Raw genomic sequence first — 25308 nt, 5'->3', positions numbered from 1 at the left:
CCCCCCCCCCCCCTAAGAAAAAAAAAACCTAAAAGGGATAATAAAAGAAAGAAGAGTCGGGTCGCAACAAAAAGAAATGGAGTCTTCAAGGTAGTTTAGAGAATACTAAAACAAAGGAGGTTCATCTCTATGCTCACACTGGTGGTGCTGTTTTTGGAAACTGACTCTCCATCCGAAGCTCAAAATTTTGTTCTGGAGAATGACTCAAGGAGGACTTCCAACTAAGGACCGACTGCACCATTGGATGACCATAGATCCAACTTGTGACCTTTGCCATCAACATACTGAATCCGTGTGGCATCTCCTTTTTCCCTGTGATTTCACCAAGAGAATCTGGGCGGCTTGCCCTTTGGTTTTTAGAACGGATCGTCTACCCCCCTCCATTGCCTCTCTACCAACTCTCATTTTGTATTGATTTCACACCAACACTTTGGGTGCTTCTCAAAAGAGACTTTTATTTAACTCTTTAATTCCAGGTTGTTATTTCATATGGAATCATAGAAATAAGGTGACACTCGGAGAGACTACACTATGGCCCGTTGAGATAATACATATTATCACCAATTGGACCCATTTAGAGGAGGTCTCCCCCCACACAATCCCATACCTCCTCAAATCTTGGACGACCTTCACCACAAATCCAAAATCATAACAAATACATTTTAATATGCTCTACTCACAAACCTGAAACCCACGATATGTATGGATGTGCTTATTGCATATTTCACTGTAACTCTTGTATCTCACTTATGGCTAATTATGTGTCCACTAAAATCGCATTGAAGCCATCGCGTGGTCCTTACTTCATGGGATAAACAACGCCAAACATGCTGATTGGAGAATTGATGAAGTTTGGAGCGACGATGCGGATTTAGGAACTCTATTACAATTCCCTAACCCTCTCTCATGGCCCCTAAGTATCCTCCCATTACTTTTAGATGTATATAACTTAACTACCAAGTTGTGTTTTCAATTTAGGCCAGATGATGAAAGAGTGATGCATGTAAAATATTGGGCGACTACTGCCACTATCACCTGCAACCCCCTACGTTATATGATTGAACCTGCTTAACTCTTTGTCTTTTGTTAATATATAGTATCTTTTCTTAAAAAATAAAAATAAAAATAAAGGAAAGTATTTTTGAACCCAAAGGATAACTGAGTTATTTTAGGAGAGTATTTGTGAACCCAAAGGATAACTGAATTATTTCATTTCCTTGACTACAATCGCAGATAACAGAATTGTAGTTGCTACTAAAACTTTCCTAGAGACGGGGGAGTAACTATTCTTCATCCTCATGCAACCTCTTCATCTTTATTCTTGATATAAATATATATATATATATATATATATATATATTTTGTAGGAAGAGGGTTCTATGAGCCTATGGGGCCGAATGAAATCTTCAAAGCCAATAGCTTACCATCATTAGAGGTAGGTGCTAGATTTGCAAGGATCCGCCTCTTCTCTTAAATGTTGATTGCTCAAGTCTGTCCATAACTTCTTGGGCCATGAAGCAGTGATCCAATAGGCTTTCAGCCTGACTAGTCCCACGGGTTCATATTGACCCACAATCACATGGATCGAGTTATACTGGGGATGAATGAGAACCATTCAATTTTTACCGAAAGCAATGAAGAGCACCAAACACCCCCATGTGAATGTTATCTCTCTCCTCCCCCAAACAAGAGGCAAATATGTCTTTTCACTTGAGAGCAGAGAGATAAACACATTGAAGTATTGACATAGGCCATACTCACCAACATAGTTCTTTTTCCTTATAAGAATATGAAAGAAGAACACTACTTGGTCTCATGGCCCCTACATCAGTGAGGGGGGCGTCGGGCCTAGAATCATTGGGATCACCTCTAGAACATGGATGGGGTGAGTCGGCTCATGCATTGAGGAGGGTTGGAGTGGGCGCGCACGTAGAGGGTCGCATATTTATACCGGTGAGTGGAGGAGGGGGTTGTCGCACTGTGGGAGATTCTATTTCACGCTGTCGGTTGAGAGAACATTTTCTTAATTCACAACTTAAGTAGGACCCACTATTTTCATTTTTATTTTCCTTTTTGGCTTTTTATTCTCCTCTTCATTCTTCTTCGTTTCTCCTTCTGCGAACACGATAGCTTCGCCCCTTTCTTTCCCTGCAACCCCACCCTCGCCCATGAGAGCTTGCTCACTGGTCTCTCATTACTTCCTCTTATTGGATTCTCCCAATCTTTTTGTTCTCTCTTCCTTAGAAACCCTAACCGTTCCTCAGATTCTCGATCTGCCGGCTCCTTTCTCTTCTCCGTCTCCGGTTGTGATTGCGTTGAAGAGGAATTAACTCCAGCCTTGCAGCAACCGTAGTCGAGGGGGAATCGACTCCGACAACGGCCCCTTCATCTTCTCCACTTCTCCGGTAATAGGTGAGTCCCTTCCCAATCCCTGATTTCATAGTCTATTTTGCAGCCCACTATATCATTGATTATTGCGATCCCGTCATCTTCTTCCCCTCTTTTTAATCCAAAATCATTTTCTCAGTGAATCGTCCAATTATTTCAAGAACCATTCACGACATAACAATAACAGTTGTCTTGCTAGAGTTGTTGTCTCCTTCAAGCCATTTCCTTGTGACCATTTCCCTTTCTCATCATTTGTCCTCTTAATTTGCTTCAGGAAACACAATCCGCCTTGTAGAAGGAACCTTCTAAGTGCTCATCAGACAAGCATCCCTGAAGTTTGAGGTTTGTTTGTTCTGAGGTGAAGGCATAATTTGTTTTACTTAGAATACTTTTAAAATTCAATGTTATGAGAGGAGGCACATGAAATCAATTGGATAGGTTTCATGTTCATTGCCTACAATATCATATCAAATGGTTGCTCCTCGAAATTCAGTGTTATAATATCCCACTCACAGAAGCCGTTCTCCCATCATGTTTAATTTTTTTAGCAGGCCCAAGCACAGCCTCTCTCTCATTCCTAGAATATTAGTCGAGAAGAAGCGTTCTCGGTCTGCCTTTTTCTTTTTTTTTCTGCTGTTCTTCTCAGGGCATCTGGGAAGTTGCAGATTACGAAGAGCTCTCCACTAGCAAGGGCCTATGTGATTCGGCTCAAATCAATAACTCTCTTGTTCTCTGAAATTTATCTATGTTCTTATTTTGTCCCTTTTTTTTTTTTTTAACAAAGTTTTCTCAAAACAAATTCCTTCTTTTTGCTGTTCTGGAGTTTGTAATTCTTGTTCTACTCGAAAATTTTCTATGTTTCTGTTCAGTTGTGAGGCTTCCTCTCTATAAAATCATTGTTTTTATACTGTTATTTAGTTCACTAGGTGATATTCATGCTTGTTACATTGTGAATATATGCCCTAATTTTTTCTTACAGAATGGCATTATTAAACGCGTATTAAACACGTATCATGTCATTTCTGTACACGTTTTATTACACTGGTTTTTTGAAAAGTATTACTATTGTCTGGTCCATTTAATTGTCGTAAGTATCTGTACCTGTTTTATTGCCATTCCCGAACTTACTAACTTTGTTCCTAATACGTCTCGTAGCTCTCATCTGAACAGAATTCTAATATATTCACCTGCCATCGCTCGTAAGCTTAATCTCCAAAGAAAATGTCTGGGCATGGTCGGCCTAGCAAAAAATTCAAAAGTTCTGCTAAGGTTTTTTTAATTCTCCCTTTTCTCCCTTCCGTGATCACTCTCACAAGGAATTTATAAGCAATCATCATCTGTAGGAGGATCATCGAAACCCAATCATCGAAGACGAAGATGTCTATTATGGAGAAGAGATGGATGAAGACAGTCGTGATGGTATTTGTTCTTTTCATATTTGAGTTTGGTTTTGCTTATTTTTTTTTTTTCAATCTTTATTTTATTTTTATGGTGATTTGAATTGATTTTGATTCAATAATTGGAAATTGAAAGGGGAGAGAGAAACAAAGAAGAGAGATTTCACTAAGCTAGAGCTGAAACCCGATCATGGTAATCGTCCTTTATGGGCTTGTGCCGATGGCCGAATCTTTCTGGAGACGTTTTCGCCATTGTACAAACAAGCGTATGATTTTCTGATTGCAATTGCTGAGCCTGTTTGCAGGTAGCCCTTGTTAGGCTTGTTTGATCCCTTCATGCAAAAAACAAATTAATTATCAATTGAATTTTATGAATATCTACGTGGTGCAGGCCAGAATCAATGCACGAGTATAACCTTACCCCTCACTCATTGTATGCTGCTGTCTCAGTTGGGCTTGAGACTGAAACCATCATCACTGTTCTGAACAAATTGTCAAAGACCAAACTTCCCAAGGAGATGATTGATTTTATCCATGGATCGACTGCTAATTATGGTAAAGTGAAGCTTGTGCTAAAGAAGAATCGGTACTTTGTGGAGTCTCCCTTTCCGGAGGTAAGAACAACACACCATGTCAAACATTCATATGCCATAATTAAGGTACATACAGATTTTACGATATTCCTGATCGCTATAATTGGTTTTTGTGTCTTTTGCAGGTGCTGAAGACATTGCTTAAGGATGAGGCTATCTCTCGTGCGAGGATCTCTTCTGAGGTCTGTACAGTACTTGTTCCAGTGGTTGAATATTCTTGTTGAAGTGCTAACTGTGTTACTCTTTTATGTTACTTATGAAATGTTATTCATACAAGCCAAAGATGTGATGTTCTTTTTCACTGTCCTGTTGTCATTTGAGGATCTTGTGGATATTATTTGTTGGGGATGCCATTATGTTCAACAACTGCTATTCAGGATTTTTTTTTCCTATTTAAATTGCATTTTTAGTTGTATTGATATTGGTGGTGCCATATCCTTACATTGACCTTATGAAGGTAAGGTTACACCAGAGAAGAACCTAACCACACAACATAGATTAGTGGTCATGGATATGTACCTTATTACGTAGAATCCTAAGGAAGGTGAGCTTAGTTGCCCTAGGATAAGGTTGTGGAGCTTAAAAGGAGATACCTTGAAATCATTTACTGATAAAGTGGTCAAACAAGGAAAGTGGGACTTGGAGGGGGACTCTAATATGATGTGGAACAAGATGACTACTTGTATTAAGAAGGTTGCTAAGGATGTCCTAGGCAAATCAAAAGGAAAACATCATTCCTCTAGGGAGACTTGATGGTGGGATGATGACATTCAAGTAGCCACTAAGGATGTAGTGGATCTTTAAAGGTGTAAATTTTAAATGGAGCTAAAAAGATTTTGGGAAGGAAAGGGCGAAGAAATATGAAGATCTATGTAACAATCTGTGCACAAAGGAAGGGGAAAAAACTATCTATTAGATAGCTAAAATGAGGGAAAGGAAGAGTAGAGATACTGACCATGTTAGATGTGTTAAAAGTGAAGATTGTATAAAGTACGAATAAGGAATGAGGACATTAAAGAGAGATGAAAGGTTATTTCTACAGCCTACTAAATGAAGAAATTTTGTGTAATAGTGTCTCGGAAGACTACATTACCCATCAGGACACCACATGTCATAGATATGTACAAAAAATTAGGGTGTGATTAAAATTCTTTAAGGAGGATGAAATAAGCAAGGCACTAGGCCTAGATAAGACATAGCTCTGAATCTTGGAAATTCGGTCGAAAATTTGCAAGTTTTGATGGTTTTGACCCACCCTGAGATGACAAGGTTTTGGAAATTTGGGTCCAAATTTCTAGAAATAGCCCCCCCCCCAAAAAAAAAAATCCATGGTGTTGACAAGGTTCAGAAATTTTAACTTAAATTTCGGTTTCGACCTGGTCCTAACCCCAGATTTAGAATCATGGGCGTAGATGAGATCCCAAAGGAAATGTGAAAGGGCCTAGGAATACATGGTTTATCTTTGCTAAACAAGATGTTGAATAAGATTATGAGTACAGGAAAATGCCAAATGAAAAAAGTAACATTTTGGTTTTGAATTACAAAAATAAAGGGGGATATTCAATGTGCAATAACTAGTTAACTACAGAGGCAGAAAACTAATGAGCCATACTATGCAATTATGGGAGATGGTTATTGAAACCCACCTGAGACAATAAACTACTATTTTGGAGAACCAGCTGGTTTTATGCCAGGAAGATTCATGACAAAAGTTATTCACTTACCTATGAGATATATATATATATATATATAGATCTTGTGATTGCAAAAAGGATCTTTATATGGTAGAAAGAAGAACTGGCTTCGTGTTAGATATTAGTTGTGCTGATCGGCGGCTAGCAACACCACATTTGGAACAAGAGAAAATGGCTTCGTGTCAGATATCAGTCGTGCTAATCGACAGCTTGCGACATCACATATGGAACAAGAGAAGCAAATTCTCTACTGATTGAAAAGCAAGAGGAAGATTCAAAATAACACTAAAGTGATTCCAGACAATGCTATATTGACATAGAAAAAACTTATGACAGTCGTCTCTAGGGAGTTTATCTGGAAAGTACTAGAGAAAAGTGTTTTAAGTAAATATGTGTGCATAATTAAACATATAAATGGTGTGGTCACTAGTTTAAGAATTATGGGGGGGTTAAGGTAGTGAATTCCCAATTACAGTTGGGTTACATTAAGGATCAACTTTAAGCCCTTATTTGTTTGCTCTTATAATGAATGATTTAACTAGAAACATTCAAGAGGAGGTTCCTTGGATGTTTTTTGCTGATGATATTGTATTGGTGGATGTGACAAAAATAGAGATTAATGCCAAGTTGGAGTTATGATGATCAATTTTGGAATCAAAAGGTTTAAGATAAGTAGAACGAAGACTGAGTATATGATGTGTACTTTAGTTATGCTAGGACGAATAAAGTGGTGGGAAAAATTGATGAGAGGGAGATTCCACAAAGTGATTATTTTAGGTATCTAGGCTCAATCATAAATAAAGAAGTGATATAGAGGATGATGTTTAACAAAATATTAAAATAGGATGGATGAAGTGGATAGGTGCATCTGGAGTGTTGTGTGATCGACGTATTCCTTTGAAACTTGAAGGAAAATTTTATAGGACAATCCTATGACCAGCTATGTTGTATGTGGCGGAATGTTGGGGCAGTTAAAAAACGTCATGTTAATAAACTCAGTGTAGCGTAGATGAGGATGTTGAGATGGATGTGTGGCAAAACTAAGATGGATAAAGTAAGTAATGATCATGTTTGAGTTGATCTGGGAGGAACTCTGATGCATGATAAGCTATGCGAAAGTCATTTGAGGTGGAATAGCCATGTTCAACGTAAGCCTTTGGATGCTCCAGTATGGTGGAGTGCTTCGATTCAGATTGAAGGAACTAAAAGAGTCAGGGGTAGACCTGAAATGACCCTAAAAAATGTGGTGTGGAAAGACATGTATAGCTTGGGTCTTGTATCAAGTATGACCTCGAATAGAGCTGATTCAGGACAAGCTTTGAGAATGCCGCCTAGGGTGGTATGGCCATGCACAAAGGAAGTGGGATGCTTTAGTACGGAGGAGTGATCAGATCTGGTTGGAAGGAGCTAGAATAGCTAGGGGCACTCCTAAAATGACCATTGGATGAGTTGGTAAGGAAAGACATGTAGAAGCTAGGTTTTGACCCTAGTATGATATCAAATAGATCTGTTTGGAGGGCAAAGATCTAGGTTGCCGACTGCATTTAGGTGGGATGGCCCGGAGTTGTTGTTGTTGAATTGTATATGTGTATATTTGATTGCATAGATCTAGGGTTGCTATTAAACAAGCTCTGTACACATATGGTACAAAATATGATGCATGCATTTTCTCACTAGTGATGCATTTGTTTCCAAAGTTGAGAGAATTTCCCTAGAGACAATTCGTATGTTCATGTTCCTTTAAACTTTTTGACTTCCTGCAAGTGGTATTAAGTATCATCTGTTTATAAGAAGCTAGATATCTTTCATGATTGGAAAATGTGTTTATCTGGTACCCTTTTCCTTATTTCTTATTTCATTTTCTTAGTTTACCATCAAATATAGGTACTGAGGAATTTCTCGTTAAGAATCATCATTTATTTTTTCAATACTTCCGCATATTCTTCTGTGGGAGTCAAACCTTCTTGCTTGGTCCCCTATGTAGGGTTTACATGGAAATGATGCATTTACAGTTAGCAAAGCAATTGGTGAAATAGAAGGTGGCCATGATGAGTTGCTAAATGGAATTGAGTTGGCAGCTGCAGCTGAGGAAAAAGAGACACATGCCTTTGAAATTGACCCAGCTCAGGTAAGCTGTGGTTCTGGATCTTTTTTACTTCCACCTATGGTTGCATTAAATTTATTTTATAAAAAAAAATTATTTGATAAAAATGGATTTCTCATGGATTATAAACTGAAAGAACATACGCTGACTGATTATTTGGCCGTGCCAGGTTGAAAATGTGAAGCAACGTTGTTTGCCAAATGCTTTAAATTATCCAATGTTGGAGGAATATGACTTCAGGAATGACACTGTGAGTTCTATATCTGCAGTCATTTCACATTATGTAGAGAAATTATAAAAGTAACGAGATTTATAACAAATTAATGTTGCATAGGAAATGTAGTTTGTTAATACTTAATTAATGATCTTGACAAGAATTAGGTTACAAGACAGGTTTGTTACTTTAGGTACTGATTCTTTGGCATTGCAGGTTAACCCTGACCTTAGCATGGAATTAAAGCCTCAAGCGCAACCTCGTCCATACCAGGAAAAGAGTCTTAGTAAGATGTTTGGGAATGGTAAGCCTCTTTTTAGGTATATAAGATCCATTTTTAAATGCTACTCTTTTTCTGACTCTTGAGCCAATTGTAAATAATAACTACTTATTGCAGGTAGAGCTAGATCTGGAATTATTGTTTTACCTTGTGGTGCTGGAAAATCTCTCGTTGGTGTTTCGGCAGCCTGTCGAATCCGAAAGAGCTGCCTTTGCTTAGCAACAAATGCTGTTTCTGTGGATCAGTGGGCTTTCCAATTCAAACTATGGTCCACCATACGAGATGACCAGATCTGCCGTTTTACGTCTGATAGCAAGGAACGATTCCGTGGTAATGCTGGCGTGGTTGTGACCACTTATAATATGGTCGCTTTTGGTGGTAAAAGATCTGAAGAGTCCGAGAAAATTATTGAGGAGATAAGAAACAGAGAATGGGGGTTGCTTCTTATGGATGAGGTACTTTTGTTATTTATGATCTTTTCAAGTTAGCTGCTAAGCAAGTTTGCATTTTATATATTAAACTTTAGGGAAAAGTTTCTCTGAGCCGGCTGTGGAGGGTACACTAGCACCCTCTCTCTCTCTACACACTCACAGGAAATGACCTCTCTGACCCCTATGTACAAAACCGTTTCGTCGCTTCTCATTGGTGCACTCCCTATACCACTTGCTCAGAGAACCCTCTCCTTTGAATTTATTTTATGTTAAAATAATCTATGGCCTTTCCACTGCCAGATTTTTACACACCTCACACGAATGACGAGATGCATGTAGCTGCTCCTTTCTCCTTGGTTGTTATGTTTATGCTTTTTGGCTGATTTGGCAGGTGCATGTGGTCCCTGCCCACATGTTTCGTAAGGTCATCAGCATCACTAAATCCCATTGCAAACTTGGGCTTACTGGTCTGTATTGGATTTATTTGTTTGAACTTGCTTGTGGGGAATATTCAACCTTCACATTTTTTTTGGCTGAATTCTGTCGTTCAAATTACAGCTACACTTGTGAGAGAGGATGAACGCATTACAGACCTGAACTTCCTTATTGGTCCTAAATTGTACGAAGCAAATTGGTTAGATTTGGTCAAGGGAGGATTCATTGCAAATGTCCAATGTGCTGAAGTATGGTGTCCAATGACAAAGGAGTTCTTTGCTGAATACTTAAAAAAAGAAAATTCCAAGAAAAAGCAGGTCTAAATTCTATTTCTTAGCTGTTATTGTTTCTACTTGTTCTGGTTATTTAGTCACCCTATTTTTGACATTTCCCTTGATGTTTCAATTGAACATGAATATGAACATAATGAACTTGAATCTTGAAGGTTGCTCATTTATTTCTTCCACAGTGAATAAAAATAGATCAAGTTTTTTAATCAGTATGCCCCCAACCCTCACCTTGCCCTATCTTTAGATGGTGGTGGTGGTGAGAGGGTCGAGAGGCTTGAGGGTTTGGAGTCATGAAAATTTCATCTTTCATGTACGTTTTTGTCCCAACTTTTTTTGTTTTTGTTTCTTTTTTCGGGAGCTTTTTTAGTTGTTTCTCAAAACTGTTTCAAATGTGTTTTCTCACCCAGTTCATACCCAACTGGACTTCACATACACGTTTTGTTCCAGATGTATTCCCAAAGAAAGAAAAGAAAAAAAAAACCCAAAAACACCAGAATTGTTTCTTTTGAATGTTTCCATACAAGAGACCATGAGAAGAAAATGAATGTTTCCATACGGGAGACCATGAGAAGAAAATGAGAAATAACACATTTTGCACAAATCGTTGTATATTCCATTTTCCTATTTCTATCCAGTCAAACATTTGCGTGGAGATAGTATTTTTTTTTTTAATTTTTTAATTTTTAAATCAATATCATCCCAATCAGATCCAGTGCTTGGATTTTAGCATTCCAAGTCATGGAGAACTACTTCACTTTTTTTTTTTTTGGGGGGGTGGGGGGTGTTGCAGGTTGTATTATTTAAATTTCATTCTTTATTTCATCTTTATTCTTGTTCCTAATTTTCCCCCTAAGTGTTCCTTCATATATTCAGGCTCTCTATGTGATGAATCCTAATAAGTTCAGGGCGTGCGAATTTCTGATACGGTTTCATGAACAACAACGTGGTGATAAGATAATTGTTTTTTCTGACAATCTTTTCGCTCTCACTGAATATGCAATGAAGCTTCGAAAACCTATGATCTATGGTGCTACCAGGTTGTTGATGGATTATGTGAAATTATTTGTTTGCTTGGTAAGGCCCCAATTTACTGTTATTCTGTTTCACTAATGTTATTGTCTATTTGCTGGTCCAGCCACCAAGAAAGGACAAGAATTCTTTACGCATTCAAGCATAGTCCAGATGTAAATACTGTTTTCCTCTCAAAGGTACTCCAAATGAACCATAGCTTTCTCATACCCTGCTTGGATTGTTTTAGCTCTGGTGTTTAGGTTTTATAATTTTTAAAAGTGTACTTAAATCATACTGAGGCACCGTACAAATGAGTAACTAATGGGGTATTGCTAGGATTCATATGCTTTTGTGCACGGAGAATCTTGTAATTTGGTTGGTAAAAGATGGGTCATTTACTTAATCTTGTATACTGGTGAAACAAATTGTTGTGCCTCCCATAGTTATCAAGGCGGAAAGGCGACCAAGGCGTTTGAGATACTGCCTAACTTGCATTGGCGAACAAAGCATTCTAATGTTCTTTTTTTATATAACCATTTTATTTGGCACAAATAGGATATAAAAAATTGTATAATTTTTCTTATATATGCTAAATAAATATCAAAGAATCATATCAATGCAAGATAAAGGTCGTTCCAATACAAGATATTCATCAGAAAAACAAATCAACAAAGTGAGTAAACTCAAAAATCATTAAGCCACATCAAGTCATCAAAAATAAACATTAAGCCATATCAAGTCATCAACAATCAACATTAAATTACATCAAGTCATAAAAAATCAATTTATTTTTACATGAGACTTTTTGTATTAGGTATAGCACAAAACCATTTTTCCAACAAATCTAAGATTACTTAAATCTGAGTTATAATGAAAAATTTATATTCCGGTCAACCTTATTTTAAAGTGCACGAATGCTGTTAAAATCACCCGAATGAAAATTATTTTATGGACATCGAAACAAAAGATTATGTTACCAAACTTTTTGGTTTTTAGTAGTGTTTTACCATGATAAGATTTATGAAATTTTCAGAATTGAGAAAACCCCCAGCATTTGAAAGTTGAAAATCACCCCTACAATAAAAATTCTAGTTTTTGTTCTTGGACTGCGGGATTGACTTTTTATCCTTTTGGGATTTTGTTTTTAAACTTTTTTTTATTGGATTCAAATAGGGGTATTTTTCTTATTTATGAATAATATCTTAGGTAAATGAAATGACAAATATAAATGAAATAAGTGCCAAAACAGAAGATAACTTGTAGTTTTCAATAAGGCGATAGTCGCCTAGGCCCCAGGCCAACTGCTTGGATGCCAAGGCGACGCCTTGATAACGATGGTGCCTCATTATGGATGGATCAGGGTACTGCCTTAGAAATTATCTTTAAAGTGTTATTACATGTTAAGAATTGTAGGAGATTGATCTTCCATACATCAGAAAGTAGAGGTCATTTTTTTTTTTTTAATTTAGTACTGGCACCTTGGAAGCATACCATTTCCCACTGGGTTGCCATATCGATCTTACGGCCATGTAGGAGATGAGATAAGATGAGGGGATACACCCATACATCCTATATATATGACATGTCTGCTGGCCCCTAACACTCTCATCTTTCGGAGTCTCTAGTAGTGACAGTAATAAGACTGCACTTTTTATATTTGCGTCTTCCGGAGTCGTGTTCATGTCCTTCAGATGTCTGATTTAGTTTTGCTCTTATAGATCAAGATCAGAGAATTAGATTGGATGTGTAACTAGTTAAGGATCAAAGTAACAGGCAACGTATCAGGGCAACCAAATGTCTTTAGATGTATATTTTTTATTTATCCGGTTGGATATAGTTGTTTTCTCCCCATCTCTGTTGAATCTCAATTGCAATATTGTGACACTACTTTATCATAATAATTGTAGTGGAACGTGTGTTGGTTTCTCTGTATTGAACCAGTTCCAGTTTCATGTTTTAGATGGATGGATGTTGAGGAATCCTGATCAATCTCGAATGGGATGGGGAGCCAATGAGGCTTAATCATGTTACTTTTCATGTGTGGCTTAGCCTGTACATCTTTATGGGCTTCGAAGGCCGTACGTATGGTTAGCATTCCTGTTTAGATGATCAGGATGATCAGTTTGTGGGTTCAACCAATGAATAGAACCATTTGACTCATTGACCGCACTTTGACAAAGTCACTCAATAGAAATTTTTAAAGCTAATCACCATTTACATGAGTTGGCACCATGCTACCACTGCCTTGCACAGAGAATTCTCATGTCCAAGTCTCTAGGGTTGGAAGGTGTCTGCCAGTGCAGTCGATAAGGGTCTCAGCTGATTTGTTCACTCAACTGCATAGGGAATAACTTTCAATCCTAGTTTCTGTGTGCAGCCCCACAGTGTTCATTCTTCTGAAGTGATATCCTTTTAGATTTCATTGCATCTTAATGGCCTGGGTTTCAAGTTAGCAGAAATTTTATTAATCTAAATATAGTCGGTTTTTTATATACATAAATTACCGAGTAGTTGAATATGAAGGTATTGGAAAAATTAATATCGTCCACTTTGATGCATGAAATATGTGTGAAAATTCTTTGTTTCTAGGGTCATACATTTTTAATTCTGTTCTTTGTAGATTATGTTTCTAGGACTTCTACATCTTTATTTCTCTGCTTTCATATACTTTTCTCTGTAGGTGGGGGATAACTCAATAGATATCCCTGAGGCAAATGTGATAATCCAGATCTCATCTCATGCTGGTTCACGACGTCAAGAGGCTCAGCGACTAGGACGTATTCTTAGGGCAAAGGTCTGTGGAGATGTTTGTTTAGTTTTTTATCCATCAAGTGCTTGTATTTAGTTGCAACAACAACAACAACAACAACAACAACAACAACAATTCAGCCTTTTCCCAACTAAATGGGGTCGGTTTGCTTGCATTTAGTTGCACCAACTATTATCTGCTGGGAATGCATTGTTGCTGAAGCTAGACAAAGATTAATTGGAGAAATTCTCAATGTTTATCAGTCCTATTAACTATATAATTTCCTTTTTGCTGCTGTCTTTGGAACTTTCTACGGTTCTACCACTTTGGTTCTTTTGTTTCTCAGTGCAGTGGACATATTTTCATTTCTTAATAGTTGTCATTGTTGTTTAAGTATTACGTTTTGATAGCATTCATGACTGTTGTCTGATAGGGTCGACTGCAAGATAGGATGGCTGGAGGTAAAGAGGAGTACAATGCTTTTTTCTATTCCCTAGTATCAACTGATACCCAGGTGGGTATTAGTGCATCATCTTTTCCATTTAAACCTCCACCCCCCCCCCCCCCTAACTGCAGGGTGTAATGACCTTTGCCAACTAAGCATTTAACTTTCACATTGCTTATAGCTTCACTGATATTTGGACGTTTGGTTGATGCAGGAGATGTATTATTCTACCAAAAGGCAACAATTTCTGATTGACCAAGGTTATAGCTTTAAGGTTACATTCTTCTAATCTCTATTTGTTTATCTGTAATGAAACTATTTAACACACTACAGGTACATTTGTTTATGCAATTAAAGAGCAGTTTATGGATATGCAGGCCTGTGGTAACTTATGCTTCTGAGTGGAATGTGCACTCCCATGCTTGTTAGTAACGATGACAAGATAACAGGAATGCCCTGTATTGATATATTACTAATTTATAATCAGATTGCACTGTGTACGAGGCTCCTGCTACTGCAAGGTCTGGGAGGGGCTAGTGTGTATGCAGCCTTACCCCCTGCTTTGCAGGAGAGGCTGTTTCCAAGTTTGAACCTGTGACCAACAGGTTGCAATAAACTTAACCGTTGTGCCACAGGCTTGCCCATTTGGGAGGGATAATGCATATGAACCTAAAACCAGACATAGAGACTACATTGATAAATCCTTTCAAGCATCCTGTTCTTGATGGTTGACAATAATTGCCAACTGACCGATATTCCATCTGAAAATATTAGTTTTATGGTTCTCACATTTTGATGTGGAGAACATCTATGCTCTCTCTTCCTGTTGCCAAGAAGCTTGCATTTGGTGTAGACCTTCGTATATATGATAGGGTGGTTGCATGTCTTGTATTTTTGTCTGTCAGGTTTAGTAATTTGATTCTTGTAGTTGGCATGTGCATTAAAAGTTACAGGGTTCAATGGTTTCCTAGGTTTAGTAACAGATAACCAATGAAACCACCCTCAAGGAAGAACAGTAGGGAGTATCAAATTAGACCAGAATAGGAAACTAACAATAACCAACAAATCATAAATCCGATGCTTATGAAATTAAGGTCGAATAACACCCTAGTGTAGGTGAACAATCCCTCAAAATATGGCTGCAATCCAATAAGATTAGGACATGAGCAAGGTACTGAAATTAGTAAGTAGCCTCCCAAATTAGTAACTTGCTAATAAGTAACAAACTGACCAGCATATGGCACTCTAACCTTGTTCAAGGTAAGGTACTAACAATGGAGTAACACTTAAATAATCCTGTAGATAATCAATGGTCAGATGTGGAGATAACACCACAGTTCTGAAATTAGAAACTAGGGCAGAATAACCATTTACAAACTTGAAGGAGTTCCAGCCACTGGATGTGACTGAAACCGAGGTCAATGGAAGGTCCTGAAGGTAAGACTACACCCTCAAAACAATGGTTGATTCTGATGGCCAGAAAAGATGTTGTAGAGGACTGAAAGTCTGCTGCAAAATAACACTGCACAGTAGGTGCTGCAGGTCAGAGAAGATGCAACAGTATCTTCTCCTTGTAGTAGCTTACTTGATGATATCAACACTTCCATTTCCAGAACTGCAAGTAATATCACTGCTGTAACAGGTATAGAACACTCCACAGAACAGGGTTGCAGTAGTAGTAAAACTGTAAAATAGAACAAAAGAGAAGAAGGGAGGAATAGGGGTGTATGACCAAGGCCTCTCACCTATGGGCTATGGCCTTGGTCAGTCTTTCACTGGCCACTTTGTAGTTCACCACCACTATTTCTCACAGCAACTAGGGGCAAATCCAAAGCAAACTTCATTCATTAAAATCGTAGGGCTTGATCTATAAGGCCCGTAGAGGATAAAGAATAGTATCCTACTTCTAAATGAAGGTAAGAAGATAAAAACTACTAAATAAAGGTCAAATGCTAATCTGTTTTGCTGATGACCTAATGATCTTCTCTAAGGCTGACCCCTTCTCCATCTCCTCCATCATATCCTCCCTCCATCTCGTTGAATGTCTATCTGGTCTCCATATCAACCTCCTCAAAAATCCCACCTCTACCTCTCAGGTGTCTCTAAGGCATCAAAAGCCCGCCTCCTTGAGCTTACAGGCTTCTCACTGGGTTCCCTCCTGGTCAAATACCTTGGATTGCCTCTCGTCATTGCCAAGCTTACTGCCCACCACTGCACCCCCATGCTTGACCTCATGAGGGGAAGACTCTGGCTTTTGAAAGGCAAACTTCTTTGTTATGTGGGTCGTCTGGCGCCAGATTTGTGCTACAATCCATGTACCTATATTGGCCGGGTGTTTTTTTCCTTCGCCAATCCATCATCAAATCTATTGAGTCCCTCCTTTGCTCTTTCCTCTGTAAAGGGGCTGATTCTTCAAAGTTCCTCTAGCCTTGTAGTTGGGCCTCTGTGTGCTTTCCCAAATCTGAAGGAGGCTTGCGGTTGAGAAGAATCAAGGAGGTCAACACTGCTAGCATCCTCAAGCTCATCTAGAAGATTGTGTCCAAACATAATAGTATTTGGGTCTATTGGGTTTATTCTCCCCCCCCCCCAAAGAATTACTCCGTCTATTGCTTCTGATGCCTCGTTGGCCTGGCGCAAAATCCTCAGCACGAGATCCACCGCTCTGGGAGCCATTTGCTCCTCCATTGATAATGGCTCCAAGTCCTCCCTTTGGCTTGACCCCTGGCATCCTTATGGTGTGCTTCTATCTATGGTTAGCCTTAGGATTGTCTATTCCTTAGAGTTTGGGGAGGAACACCACTGTTGTCTCCATCATTTTGAATGGTGTTTGGTCCCCTCTCCACTCTCCCCTTAGTTGATCTTCCCTGCCTCCTCTTCCCCCGGTCCACCGTGGAAGAGAAGATAAAATTTCTAGCTCCCCTCTCCCAGTGGCAAGTTCAACTCCACCTCCACTTGGAATCTAGTCTGATCCATTGGCCCCTTGTTCCTTGGCGTAACACTATTAGGTTTAAAGGCCACATTCCCCACCATAGTTTTACTGCTTGGCTAGCCATCTCCAATTGCCTCCCTACGCAGTCTTTTCTTATCTATTGGCACATTTAGGTTCCTTCCTCATGCTATTTTTGTTGGAATGCCACGAAGATGTGGATCATCTCTTTTTCTCTTGGCCCTTCTCCTCTATCATCTAGAAGAGGGTCCTTAGTAATTGTTGGCCTTCTAAAAGAAGAATTATCCTGTTCAGTAGAGAATGGATCTGGGTTGACATGACTTTTGCTTGTTCCTCTATTTGTGAAACGGCTAAAAAACTTGCCTTTTGTGCTACCATCAACCATATCTAGATGGAGCGGAATCTTCGTAGATGGACGTCTAATTGTCATTCTTATGACAAGATTTGGAATGCCATCTATTTTGACATCTGTTCCAAGATTGCTTCTCTCCACCCTTGAATTACAAGAGATTCCTCAAAGAACAGGCTCATTGCTGGCTCCTAGGCCCCCCCACCTCCATCTTATCTCACACTCCCCCCCGCCCCCCAAATGGATGGTGTTGTTTCCCCTCTTGTTGATTTGTGATTGGGGCTAGTTCTTCTAGTTCCACCCCCTTGTGGTTATTGTCCCCCCCTTTTTTCTTTTCTTGGTGGGTTTGTTCCTTCTTTGTTGGTATATATTTTGTCACCCCCTGGTTCTCCCTTGTATTTTCTTCCCCCTTTTTGGTAATGAATTATTTACTCATCCAAAAATAAAAGATAAAGGTCACCAAAGGTAAAGGGACTACTAAACAACAAAATAGAAACCAACTGACCATGTAGTAGTACTACGGTATGGACCTTGCTGGTTTGTCCTGAACCAAAAGAAGGTCCAGTTGAAGCACCGTGGTCTATTGGAGGGCCTGGTTCTTCTTCTTGTGGCTATACTGTTTGGAGTATAGCTGGCTATATCAGCTCCCTCCAGCTTAGAAACATTCGATTCCGACGAATGTAGAAAGGACATATAATGCTCGTAGAGATCTGGATTGATGCGCTGAAAATAATCTGCATGAATCCATGTGCATCATGTTGAGGATGTCCCTTCCATTTCACAAGGGAGGAGTAATAGCCACTGCCTCTCTGTATTGTAGGTAATTTTTTATCAAGAACAACTTCAATTTCATCTTCGACCGGTGAAGCAAATTGGGGAAGCCGTAAAGTATGCTCGGTAACACCTTCAGGCTTCAGCCGTATATGTCCCATATATCGAGTAAGATCAGAAACGTTAAATACAATGCTAATTTTCATCTTCGGAGGTAGCTCAAGCATGTAGGCATTGGGTCCAATTTGTTTCAGCACATTGAATGGACCCATCTTACAAGGATGCAACATAGAATTGATGTCGGGTGTGAACCTTTCTGAAGCAACTCGTACCATCACCATATCGCCTGGCTTGAACTCAATGAAATGTTGATGGCGATCAACTACTGCCTTGTATGCTTCATCGAACGTCTGTGTACGCCAGTGATGTGTTAGATGAACTCATCAGCCTCAACACTAATTCTAACAAGAGAAGGTAATGGTACCAAGTCAAAGGCCTTTTAGGCTGAATTCTGAGCACTATCTTAAAGGGTGTGCGACCTTTGATCCAGTTGGTGGGACTGTTGTAAGCAAGTTCAGTAATGTGAAGTATCAAATGGCCAAGTCCTCCAAAAGTAACTCATGAACTTTACATTATGATCAGAGACAATAGAGTCTGGCAGTCCATGTAATCGCACCAACTCGTTGAAGAATATGGTGGCAATGTGACTTACATCATAGGTCTTCCGACAAGGTATGAAGTGAGCCATATTTGAAAATCTGTCTACCACCACTGCAAATATGGAGTCGTGCTTTTCCCGACTAAGAGGTAGGCCGAGCTCAAAGTCCATGCTAATATGCAGCCTCTGTGCATGAGGTACGGGCAGCGGGGAATATAAACCATTGTTTTGTTTCTCTCGTTTAGCAAACTGGTACGTTTGGCACAGTAGTATCAAGTGTTGAACGTCCTTTTGAAGACGTGTTCATTAGTAAAGATCAGTCACCTGTGATAAGGTTTTATCTTTACCAAAATGTCCTCCCAATCCTCCTCCATGTAGCTCCCAAATAAGGTGCTGCCTTAAAGAAGTATTGGGGGATGCATAAGCGAGTTCCTGAAAAGAGGAAACCATCATGTAAGGAATACTTTGCATCTGTATTTCCTTGCTGTAAAATCTGAAAACTAGTATCGGAAAGGTACCCAATTTTAATATGTTCAAGGCTAGTGCCTTGGCTGAGAAGGTATTCAAGGTTAGCATTTCTCTATTCAACGCATCAACAACTTGGTTCTCATTTTCAGCTTTATAATTCAAGGAAAATATAAACTCTTGGAGGTAAGCAGCCCATTTGGCATGTTGGTTGCTCATTGTTCTTTGGGAGTACAAATGCTTGAGAGCTTCATTGTCAGAGAAAAGTACAAACTCCTTGTCGATTAAATAATGCCTCCAATGCTTCAAGATTTGTATGAGTACCTTTTTGTTGCATCATTAAACTTTTCACTATAGAATGTGATTTGGTGATCACTTAGCATTAGAACACCGCCAATGTCAACGTGAGAAGCATTTGTGGCAACTTCAAAGATGTGGTCAAAATCTAGTAGATTTAACACTGGAGTCTCCATCATCTTCTTTTTGATAAGTGTGAAGGCTTTAGCAGCAATTGGAGTCCATAGGAATTTTCCCTTGCTTTGCTTCATGCACTTGGTAATATGTGCCATGATGAATTGCGATAGAATGATGCTAAACTATGAAAACTACATACCTTTGTTAGAATCTTTGGTATTAGCCAATCAGTGATGCTTTGAATCTTTTCCAGATCAGCTTCTACCCCTTTTGACGAGACAATAGAAGACAACCTTGAGTAACATGAACAAACACTTCTTGAGGTTGATTTAGAGCTTTTCAACTCACAGGACCTGCATCACATGCCTCAAGTTGTCTAAATGTTCTTCCATTGCTTTGTTATAAGTTAAGATGTCGTCGAAGTAAACAAAGAGTTTTCTGATGAAGGGATGAAGTGTGTTAGGGGGCATTTGGAAGGCCAAAGGGCATGGACCTTCCATTCGTACAATCCATCTTTTGTTTTGAAGCCCTCTTCCATTCATCTCTCGAGAACAGATGCGTATCTGGTGGTAGCCACTCTTAAGACCTATCTTGGGAAAGATTATCACTCCCATCAGCATGTCTAACATGTCATCAAGTCGAGGGATAGGAAGCCTGTACTTGATGGTGATTTTATCAACTGCCCGGCTATCAATGCATATGCACCATGATCCGTCTTTCTTTGGAGTAAGATTGGTACGGAACGTGGGCTCATGATTTCTTCATTTCCTCAACAGTTCATCCACTTGTCTCCTAAGCTCGGCTTGCTCAGTAGAGTGGGATGGTAAGTGGGAATATTAGGCAAGACCGACCCCGGCACTAGATCAATGGCATGCTGAATATATATATATATATCTCTTGGGTGGGAGCTCATCGGGTAAATCCTTGGGCACTAGATCTACAAAATCAGAAATAAAATCCCGTATAGGTTTCCGAAAGTTAGTTTCAATCATGGGAATAACTTAGTTTGGTACTAATGCCAATATCAAACCACTTGCTGGTTTCAATGAACTCTTGATGTGGTAAGCCTAAGAGTTTTATGTCTGTATGCTGCCCCTTGCTGGAATGTTTGCTCTCTTGTCCGTTCTTTGCCGTGTGCACCCTTCTTTCCATGCTGGTCCTTACTTGAGGACTGTAAAATCTGTTTCTCAAAATAGAAACTAATCTTATCCTAATATCTAACTTCTAGAGACGTTACAAAATATATACAACTTCTAAAGTAGCAACTAGGAAATAGAAACTACCTAAAGTAGTAGGTGGACTTTATTAGAGAGTACTACATAATTACAATAGATTGCAATCTAAGATAATAGAAACTAATATGTAGTTGATGGTTGATTTCTTGTACTCTATGGACTGGAAACTGTGGGCTGCCTCTGAAGGTCTGTTGAAAACCTGTTGGAGTTGGCCCACCTTGGTGTTATCTTCGTTTCTTGGGCCATAGCAATGTGGGGTTGGGGGGGGGGGCGTTGCATGGGCCGGCCCCTGAGGAAAATTTTAAAGGGTTACATGGGGATAATTATGGAAATTTGTCTCTCTTTGTTTCATTATAAATTTTTGCAATGGGGCTTATTAGGGTTATTGTTTGTTAGCTTAGAAAGGCTCGAGGAAGAGAGCATGTAACCCTTTTCCATATTGTCAGTGAAAACAGCTCTCATCTCTTCGTGGGCATGGGCACCGTGCCAAACCACGTAAATCCTTGCATTGTGGTTGTGTGATTTTGTTCTTTCTGTTTTGATTGTGTTTTTGGGATCGTGAATAGGGTCTCGATTCTACAGTAATAACCTACTGCAATTAATATGGAAACAAATAAGATCTTCTAATAATCCCCACTGGACTGAACTGATGTTTTGATGGGCCTAATCTTGGTGATATAGTGGCAGGCCTAATCCTGGTCAACAATATTGGACCAAAAGATGGGCCTAAGGGTAGGCTGGCTGGCTAATTGAATTGGGCCCGGTGGACTGGCTGGCTGGACCTTTCTTCCCTTAGTCAATCTACATCATTTAGTATCCTCACGATTTGATAATAAGGATTGAAAGGATTAGTTAGTTCGAAATATGAGATTGTTGTCTCACCTCTCTACAAAAAAAGTTGGCTTCGCCTCTTCCCTCAATCTGTGATCTCTGTTCTCTCCTTATTTTTTTCTCGTCCTTCCACCAGCAGATCCATCTTTTCAATCTGCATCAGGTAGGGTGATCCACTTTTGGATGGGTTGCACATCCTATGGTTTAGTCACATGTCAAATTTGGGGTCTCATCTCAACCTCTTCTCCCAAATAGTATTGAGTTTTTCTTTTGTGTTTCAGCAGTTGAACCGAAAATATCAATGTTGAGTTTTCAACTGTTTCTTGAGCTCTATATCTTCACATGGAAAAATTAAACTGGCTGAAACTTACCAGGCTGGTCGATGATATGGAAACTGATCTACGAAATTTGAACACCAATGTAACTGCTACTTTACAGATATTTTAGGCCCTCATGAGAGGGGAGATGATCCTCTATCCCATCTTGGATCCGGAGTTTTGTTGTATTATTATCCATGTCTGTATTCTCTGGCTACTCAGAACTTAATCTGCTCTTTGGGATTGTGTTTTGAATTTTCATCATTCTTTTAATTATTGACAGATCATCACAAGCTTGCCTCCACCTGATTCAGGACCTGAATTGAACTATCATCGCCTTGATGAGCAGTTGGCACTTCTTGGCAAGGTTTCATTCTTTTAACTGAAAAATAATCAAGGAAAAGAAAAGGAAGATATAAAATCTGGCTTTCATGGTGACTTTTTTCATGTGGCAGGTGCTGAGTGCAGGTGATGATGCAGTCGGTCTAGAGCAATTAGAAGAAGATACAGATGATATTGCCCTCCTGAAAGCTCGGCGTTCTGTTGGATCAATGAGTGCCATGTCTGGGGCTAGTGGGATGGTTTACATGGAATACAAGTATTATTTTTTTCCCCATCTTTCCATGAGATATTTCCTATGGTTTTTCTTAATTTTTCGCTACACTTCCCATCTTTGAGTTCTTCCTAATTCCTTGAGCATATATGCCTTCGCCAGTTGTAATCTTATCATGTTGTTTGCAGCACTGGACGGGGCAAGTATGCTGGGCAGGGCCAGATCAAAAGTAAGCCCAAGGATCCTGCCAAAAGGCATCTATTATTTAAGAGGCGTTTTGGCTGAGTATTTTGATGCCTTCGGTGGTTGGATTTCACCCATCAACAGAGATCATTGCTGAGCTTCTGGCTTGCTTAGTGTTCCTGGTACTGTGAGGTTGGTCTATTTAGGGACACTAGTACTAGTAATTCCTATCCCAATCCCAGCAATACTAGTTTTCTCATGTTCAGGATGTCAGGCATTTTCCTTGAGCTCTGTTTGTTTCCCAGTCAAGTCTGTGTAAGAGGAAAATTATGAAGTAAATTCATCACTTCTGTGTAGATTTTACCTGCAAGTTTCCCTTCACAGCTTTTACCTGGAAGCATATGCTCATGTACAGTCTGGTACAAGGGAAAGCCTCATCTAGAAGATTTTGTAAAATCTGATGCGAGCTCCATTTGGATGATGATTGCCAACCCTTGGCATCGACCTCCTTTTACTTGATCAGTGGCCAAAATCTATATTCTTTTATCATCAAAGGTTGGATGTTTATCCATGTTTTCACATGTACTTACTAAGACAAGACAAGCTTTGCATAATAGCATGGATTCTCCGCAGCAAGCGGTGAGGTGCAGTGACCATCCAATGGTTGGGAGGACCTGGTAATTTCCTGATTATTTTGCATCCCAACCGTTGGATGTTCACTACACTTCACCGCTCACTATAGAGGATTTTTTTTCTCTTTATAAAAGAATGTTGTACCTTATTTAGAGTGTTCGTCGATGATCTCGCAAGAATACCATATTTTTTCACAATGTTCATACAGCACCAATGGTGGATATGATGTTTTCATAGCCTTCTAGTTAAAAATGTGAATATGTGGTCTTTTGAATGAAAAAGTTGTGAAGGATTCCTCTCTCTAAAAAAAAAAAAAAAAAAAAAAAAAAAAAAAAAAAAAAAAAAGGGCAAGGTTAATAAATTACTGAAAAATACTCGGAGAAATCATAGGATTAATATGGTTGAATTTTCATAAGCGAACATTATACTAGAATTTTTTTTTTTGGGTGGTTAAAGTAGATACTAGAATTATATGCAAATATTGCTCAAGATCCCTCTACATTAAGAAGTAGCCATCCTGGACTTGGGGGGGTTGCTCTAAGCATATGGTTATCAATGCGTTGCCTAGGCGATGAGGCGGTTTAGGCTGGACAAACGCCTTGGTTGCCTTGGCGACTCCTTGTTGGTGTCGCCCTGATCTTTTACCATCTTTCATTGCTTTGATCAAATAAAAGTAGTGGTGTCAATTCCAAGTCGGATCGAGTTTGATCATTTAAAGCCTATTCCATTGGCTTGACTTGATTAATAAACGTGTCGGGTTCAAGTCTAACGTGATTATAATTGGTTATTTAAAGTGCAAGGACTTTACCCATCGGTTGTCAGATCGGATCAATCGATTATAAGCCAGACTTAGCTTGACCGTTTAGTGGCTACTTGAAAAGCTTAAATGTGATGTAGGTAGAAACTTCTGTTCTGGTTGATCTTCTTTTTATCTTCTCTCATAAAATATATATACGAGAGAGATAGATAGTCAGACGCACTATGTGCGGTAAGCTAGTGAGCGGCATCAATAGGGGTAGAGGATGGGGGCATCATACAAGAGGGACAGGAGGACACTTCAAAAGGAAAATAAAGGATGGAGATAAAGCTAAAATATTATAGGGGAAAAGAATGTTCCTTGGTTGTGTGGCCCCTGCATTATCATGAGAACCAATTAGAGGGTCCACAGGGACATCAATAGGGGTGATTTATCTGTACTCAAGGATTAAAGTATCGGTATCGGTCACCGTATCGGTCGACCAAAACTAAGATACGTATCGGAGGGTATCGTATCGTATCGGAGATACGCTAAGATACATACATAAATGGATATAAAACACCTTTTTAAACACTTTTGCATTAAAAATTTATTAAAAAAAGCTATTGATAACATGTACTATGCATAAACACTAAATTGAGGGTATCGCACTAAGAATTCAAGGTTTGTAGTTGTCCCATAAATGTAAAATCCTTGTTCAAAACCTTGATTTCCACTTTAGTTAGAGAGAAATATGACTGGCAGCAACTTTGGAACAAAAACACCTCAAAAAATCGTGTTTTTTGAAAAAATACCCATCTTGGCCATTATATGACAGTAGCGCACTGTATCGGTACATACCGATATTCACCGATATGTATCGATACTCACCGATACGTACTGATCGATACATACCGATATTCACTGATATGTACTGATACTCATCGATATGTATCAATCGATACATACAAATACTCACCGATACGTACTGATACATACCAAAACGTATATTTCACCTTGATTTTATATTTTTCATAGAGTATCGATAGTGTATTGGTGCATATCGATATGTATCATAGGATATATATCGATACGAAAGGATTTTAAAAATTTCATGTATCGTATCGGTATGTATCGTATCGATCGGCTAAATTTAAGATACGTATCGGAGGGTATCGTATCGGT

General features: G+C 39.0%; 1 protein-coding gene across 4 annotated transcripts; it reads left to right on the top strand.

The window, feature by feature from the left end:
- Positions 1 to 2095: 2095 nt before the first annotated feature.
- Positions 2096 to 23308, top strand: LOC122057749 (general transcription and DNA repair factor IIH helicase subunit XPB1). Of its 4 annotated transcripts, none has more exons than XM_042619986.1 (21): positions 2096 to 2412; positions 2663 to 2730; positions 3559 to 3657; positions 3732 to 3807; positions 3922 to 4090; positions 4177 to 4399; positions 4504 to 4560; positions 8057 to 8200; positions 8346 to 8426; positions 8607 to 8694; positions 8788 to 9125; positions 9493 to 9568; positions 9660 to 9853; positions 10700 to 10863; positions 10962 to 11034; positions 13518 to 13631; positions 14020 to 14100; positions 14246 to 14305; positions 22302 to 22385; positions 22474 to 22616; positions 22760 to 23308. In XM_042619986.1, the coding sequence occupies exons 3-21, from the start codon at positions 3610 to 3612 to the stop codon at positions 22854 to 22856; spliced, it is 2310 nt and encodes a 769-aa protein (XP_042475920.1). In that variant the 5' UTR covers positions 2096 to 2412; positions 2663 to 2730; positions 3559 to 3609; the 3' UTR covers positions 22857 to 23308. The 4 variants fall into 4 exon arrangements, with proteins under 4 accessions (XP_042475920.1, XP_042475918.1, XP_042475919.1 ...); XM_042619984.1 differs by having other exon boundaries at positions 3544 to 3657; XM_042619985.1 differs by having other exon boundaries at positions 2663 to 2746; positions 3544 to 3657.
- Positions 23309 to 25308: the final 2000 nt, after the last annotated feature.

Source organism: Macadamia integrifolia, chromosome 12, assembly GCF_013358625.1.
Source record: "Macadamia integrifolia cultivar HAES 741 chromosome 12, SCU_Mint_v3, whole genome shotgun sequence".
NCBI classification, from domain to species: domain Eukaryota; kingdom Viridiplantae; phylum Streptophyta; class Magnoliopsida; order Proteales; family Proteaceae; genus Macadamia; species Macadamia integrifolia.
Note: the sequence above shows the minus strand (reverse complement) of the source record. Positions and strands in the feature narration are given on the sequence as shown.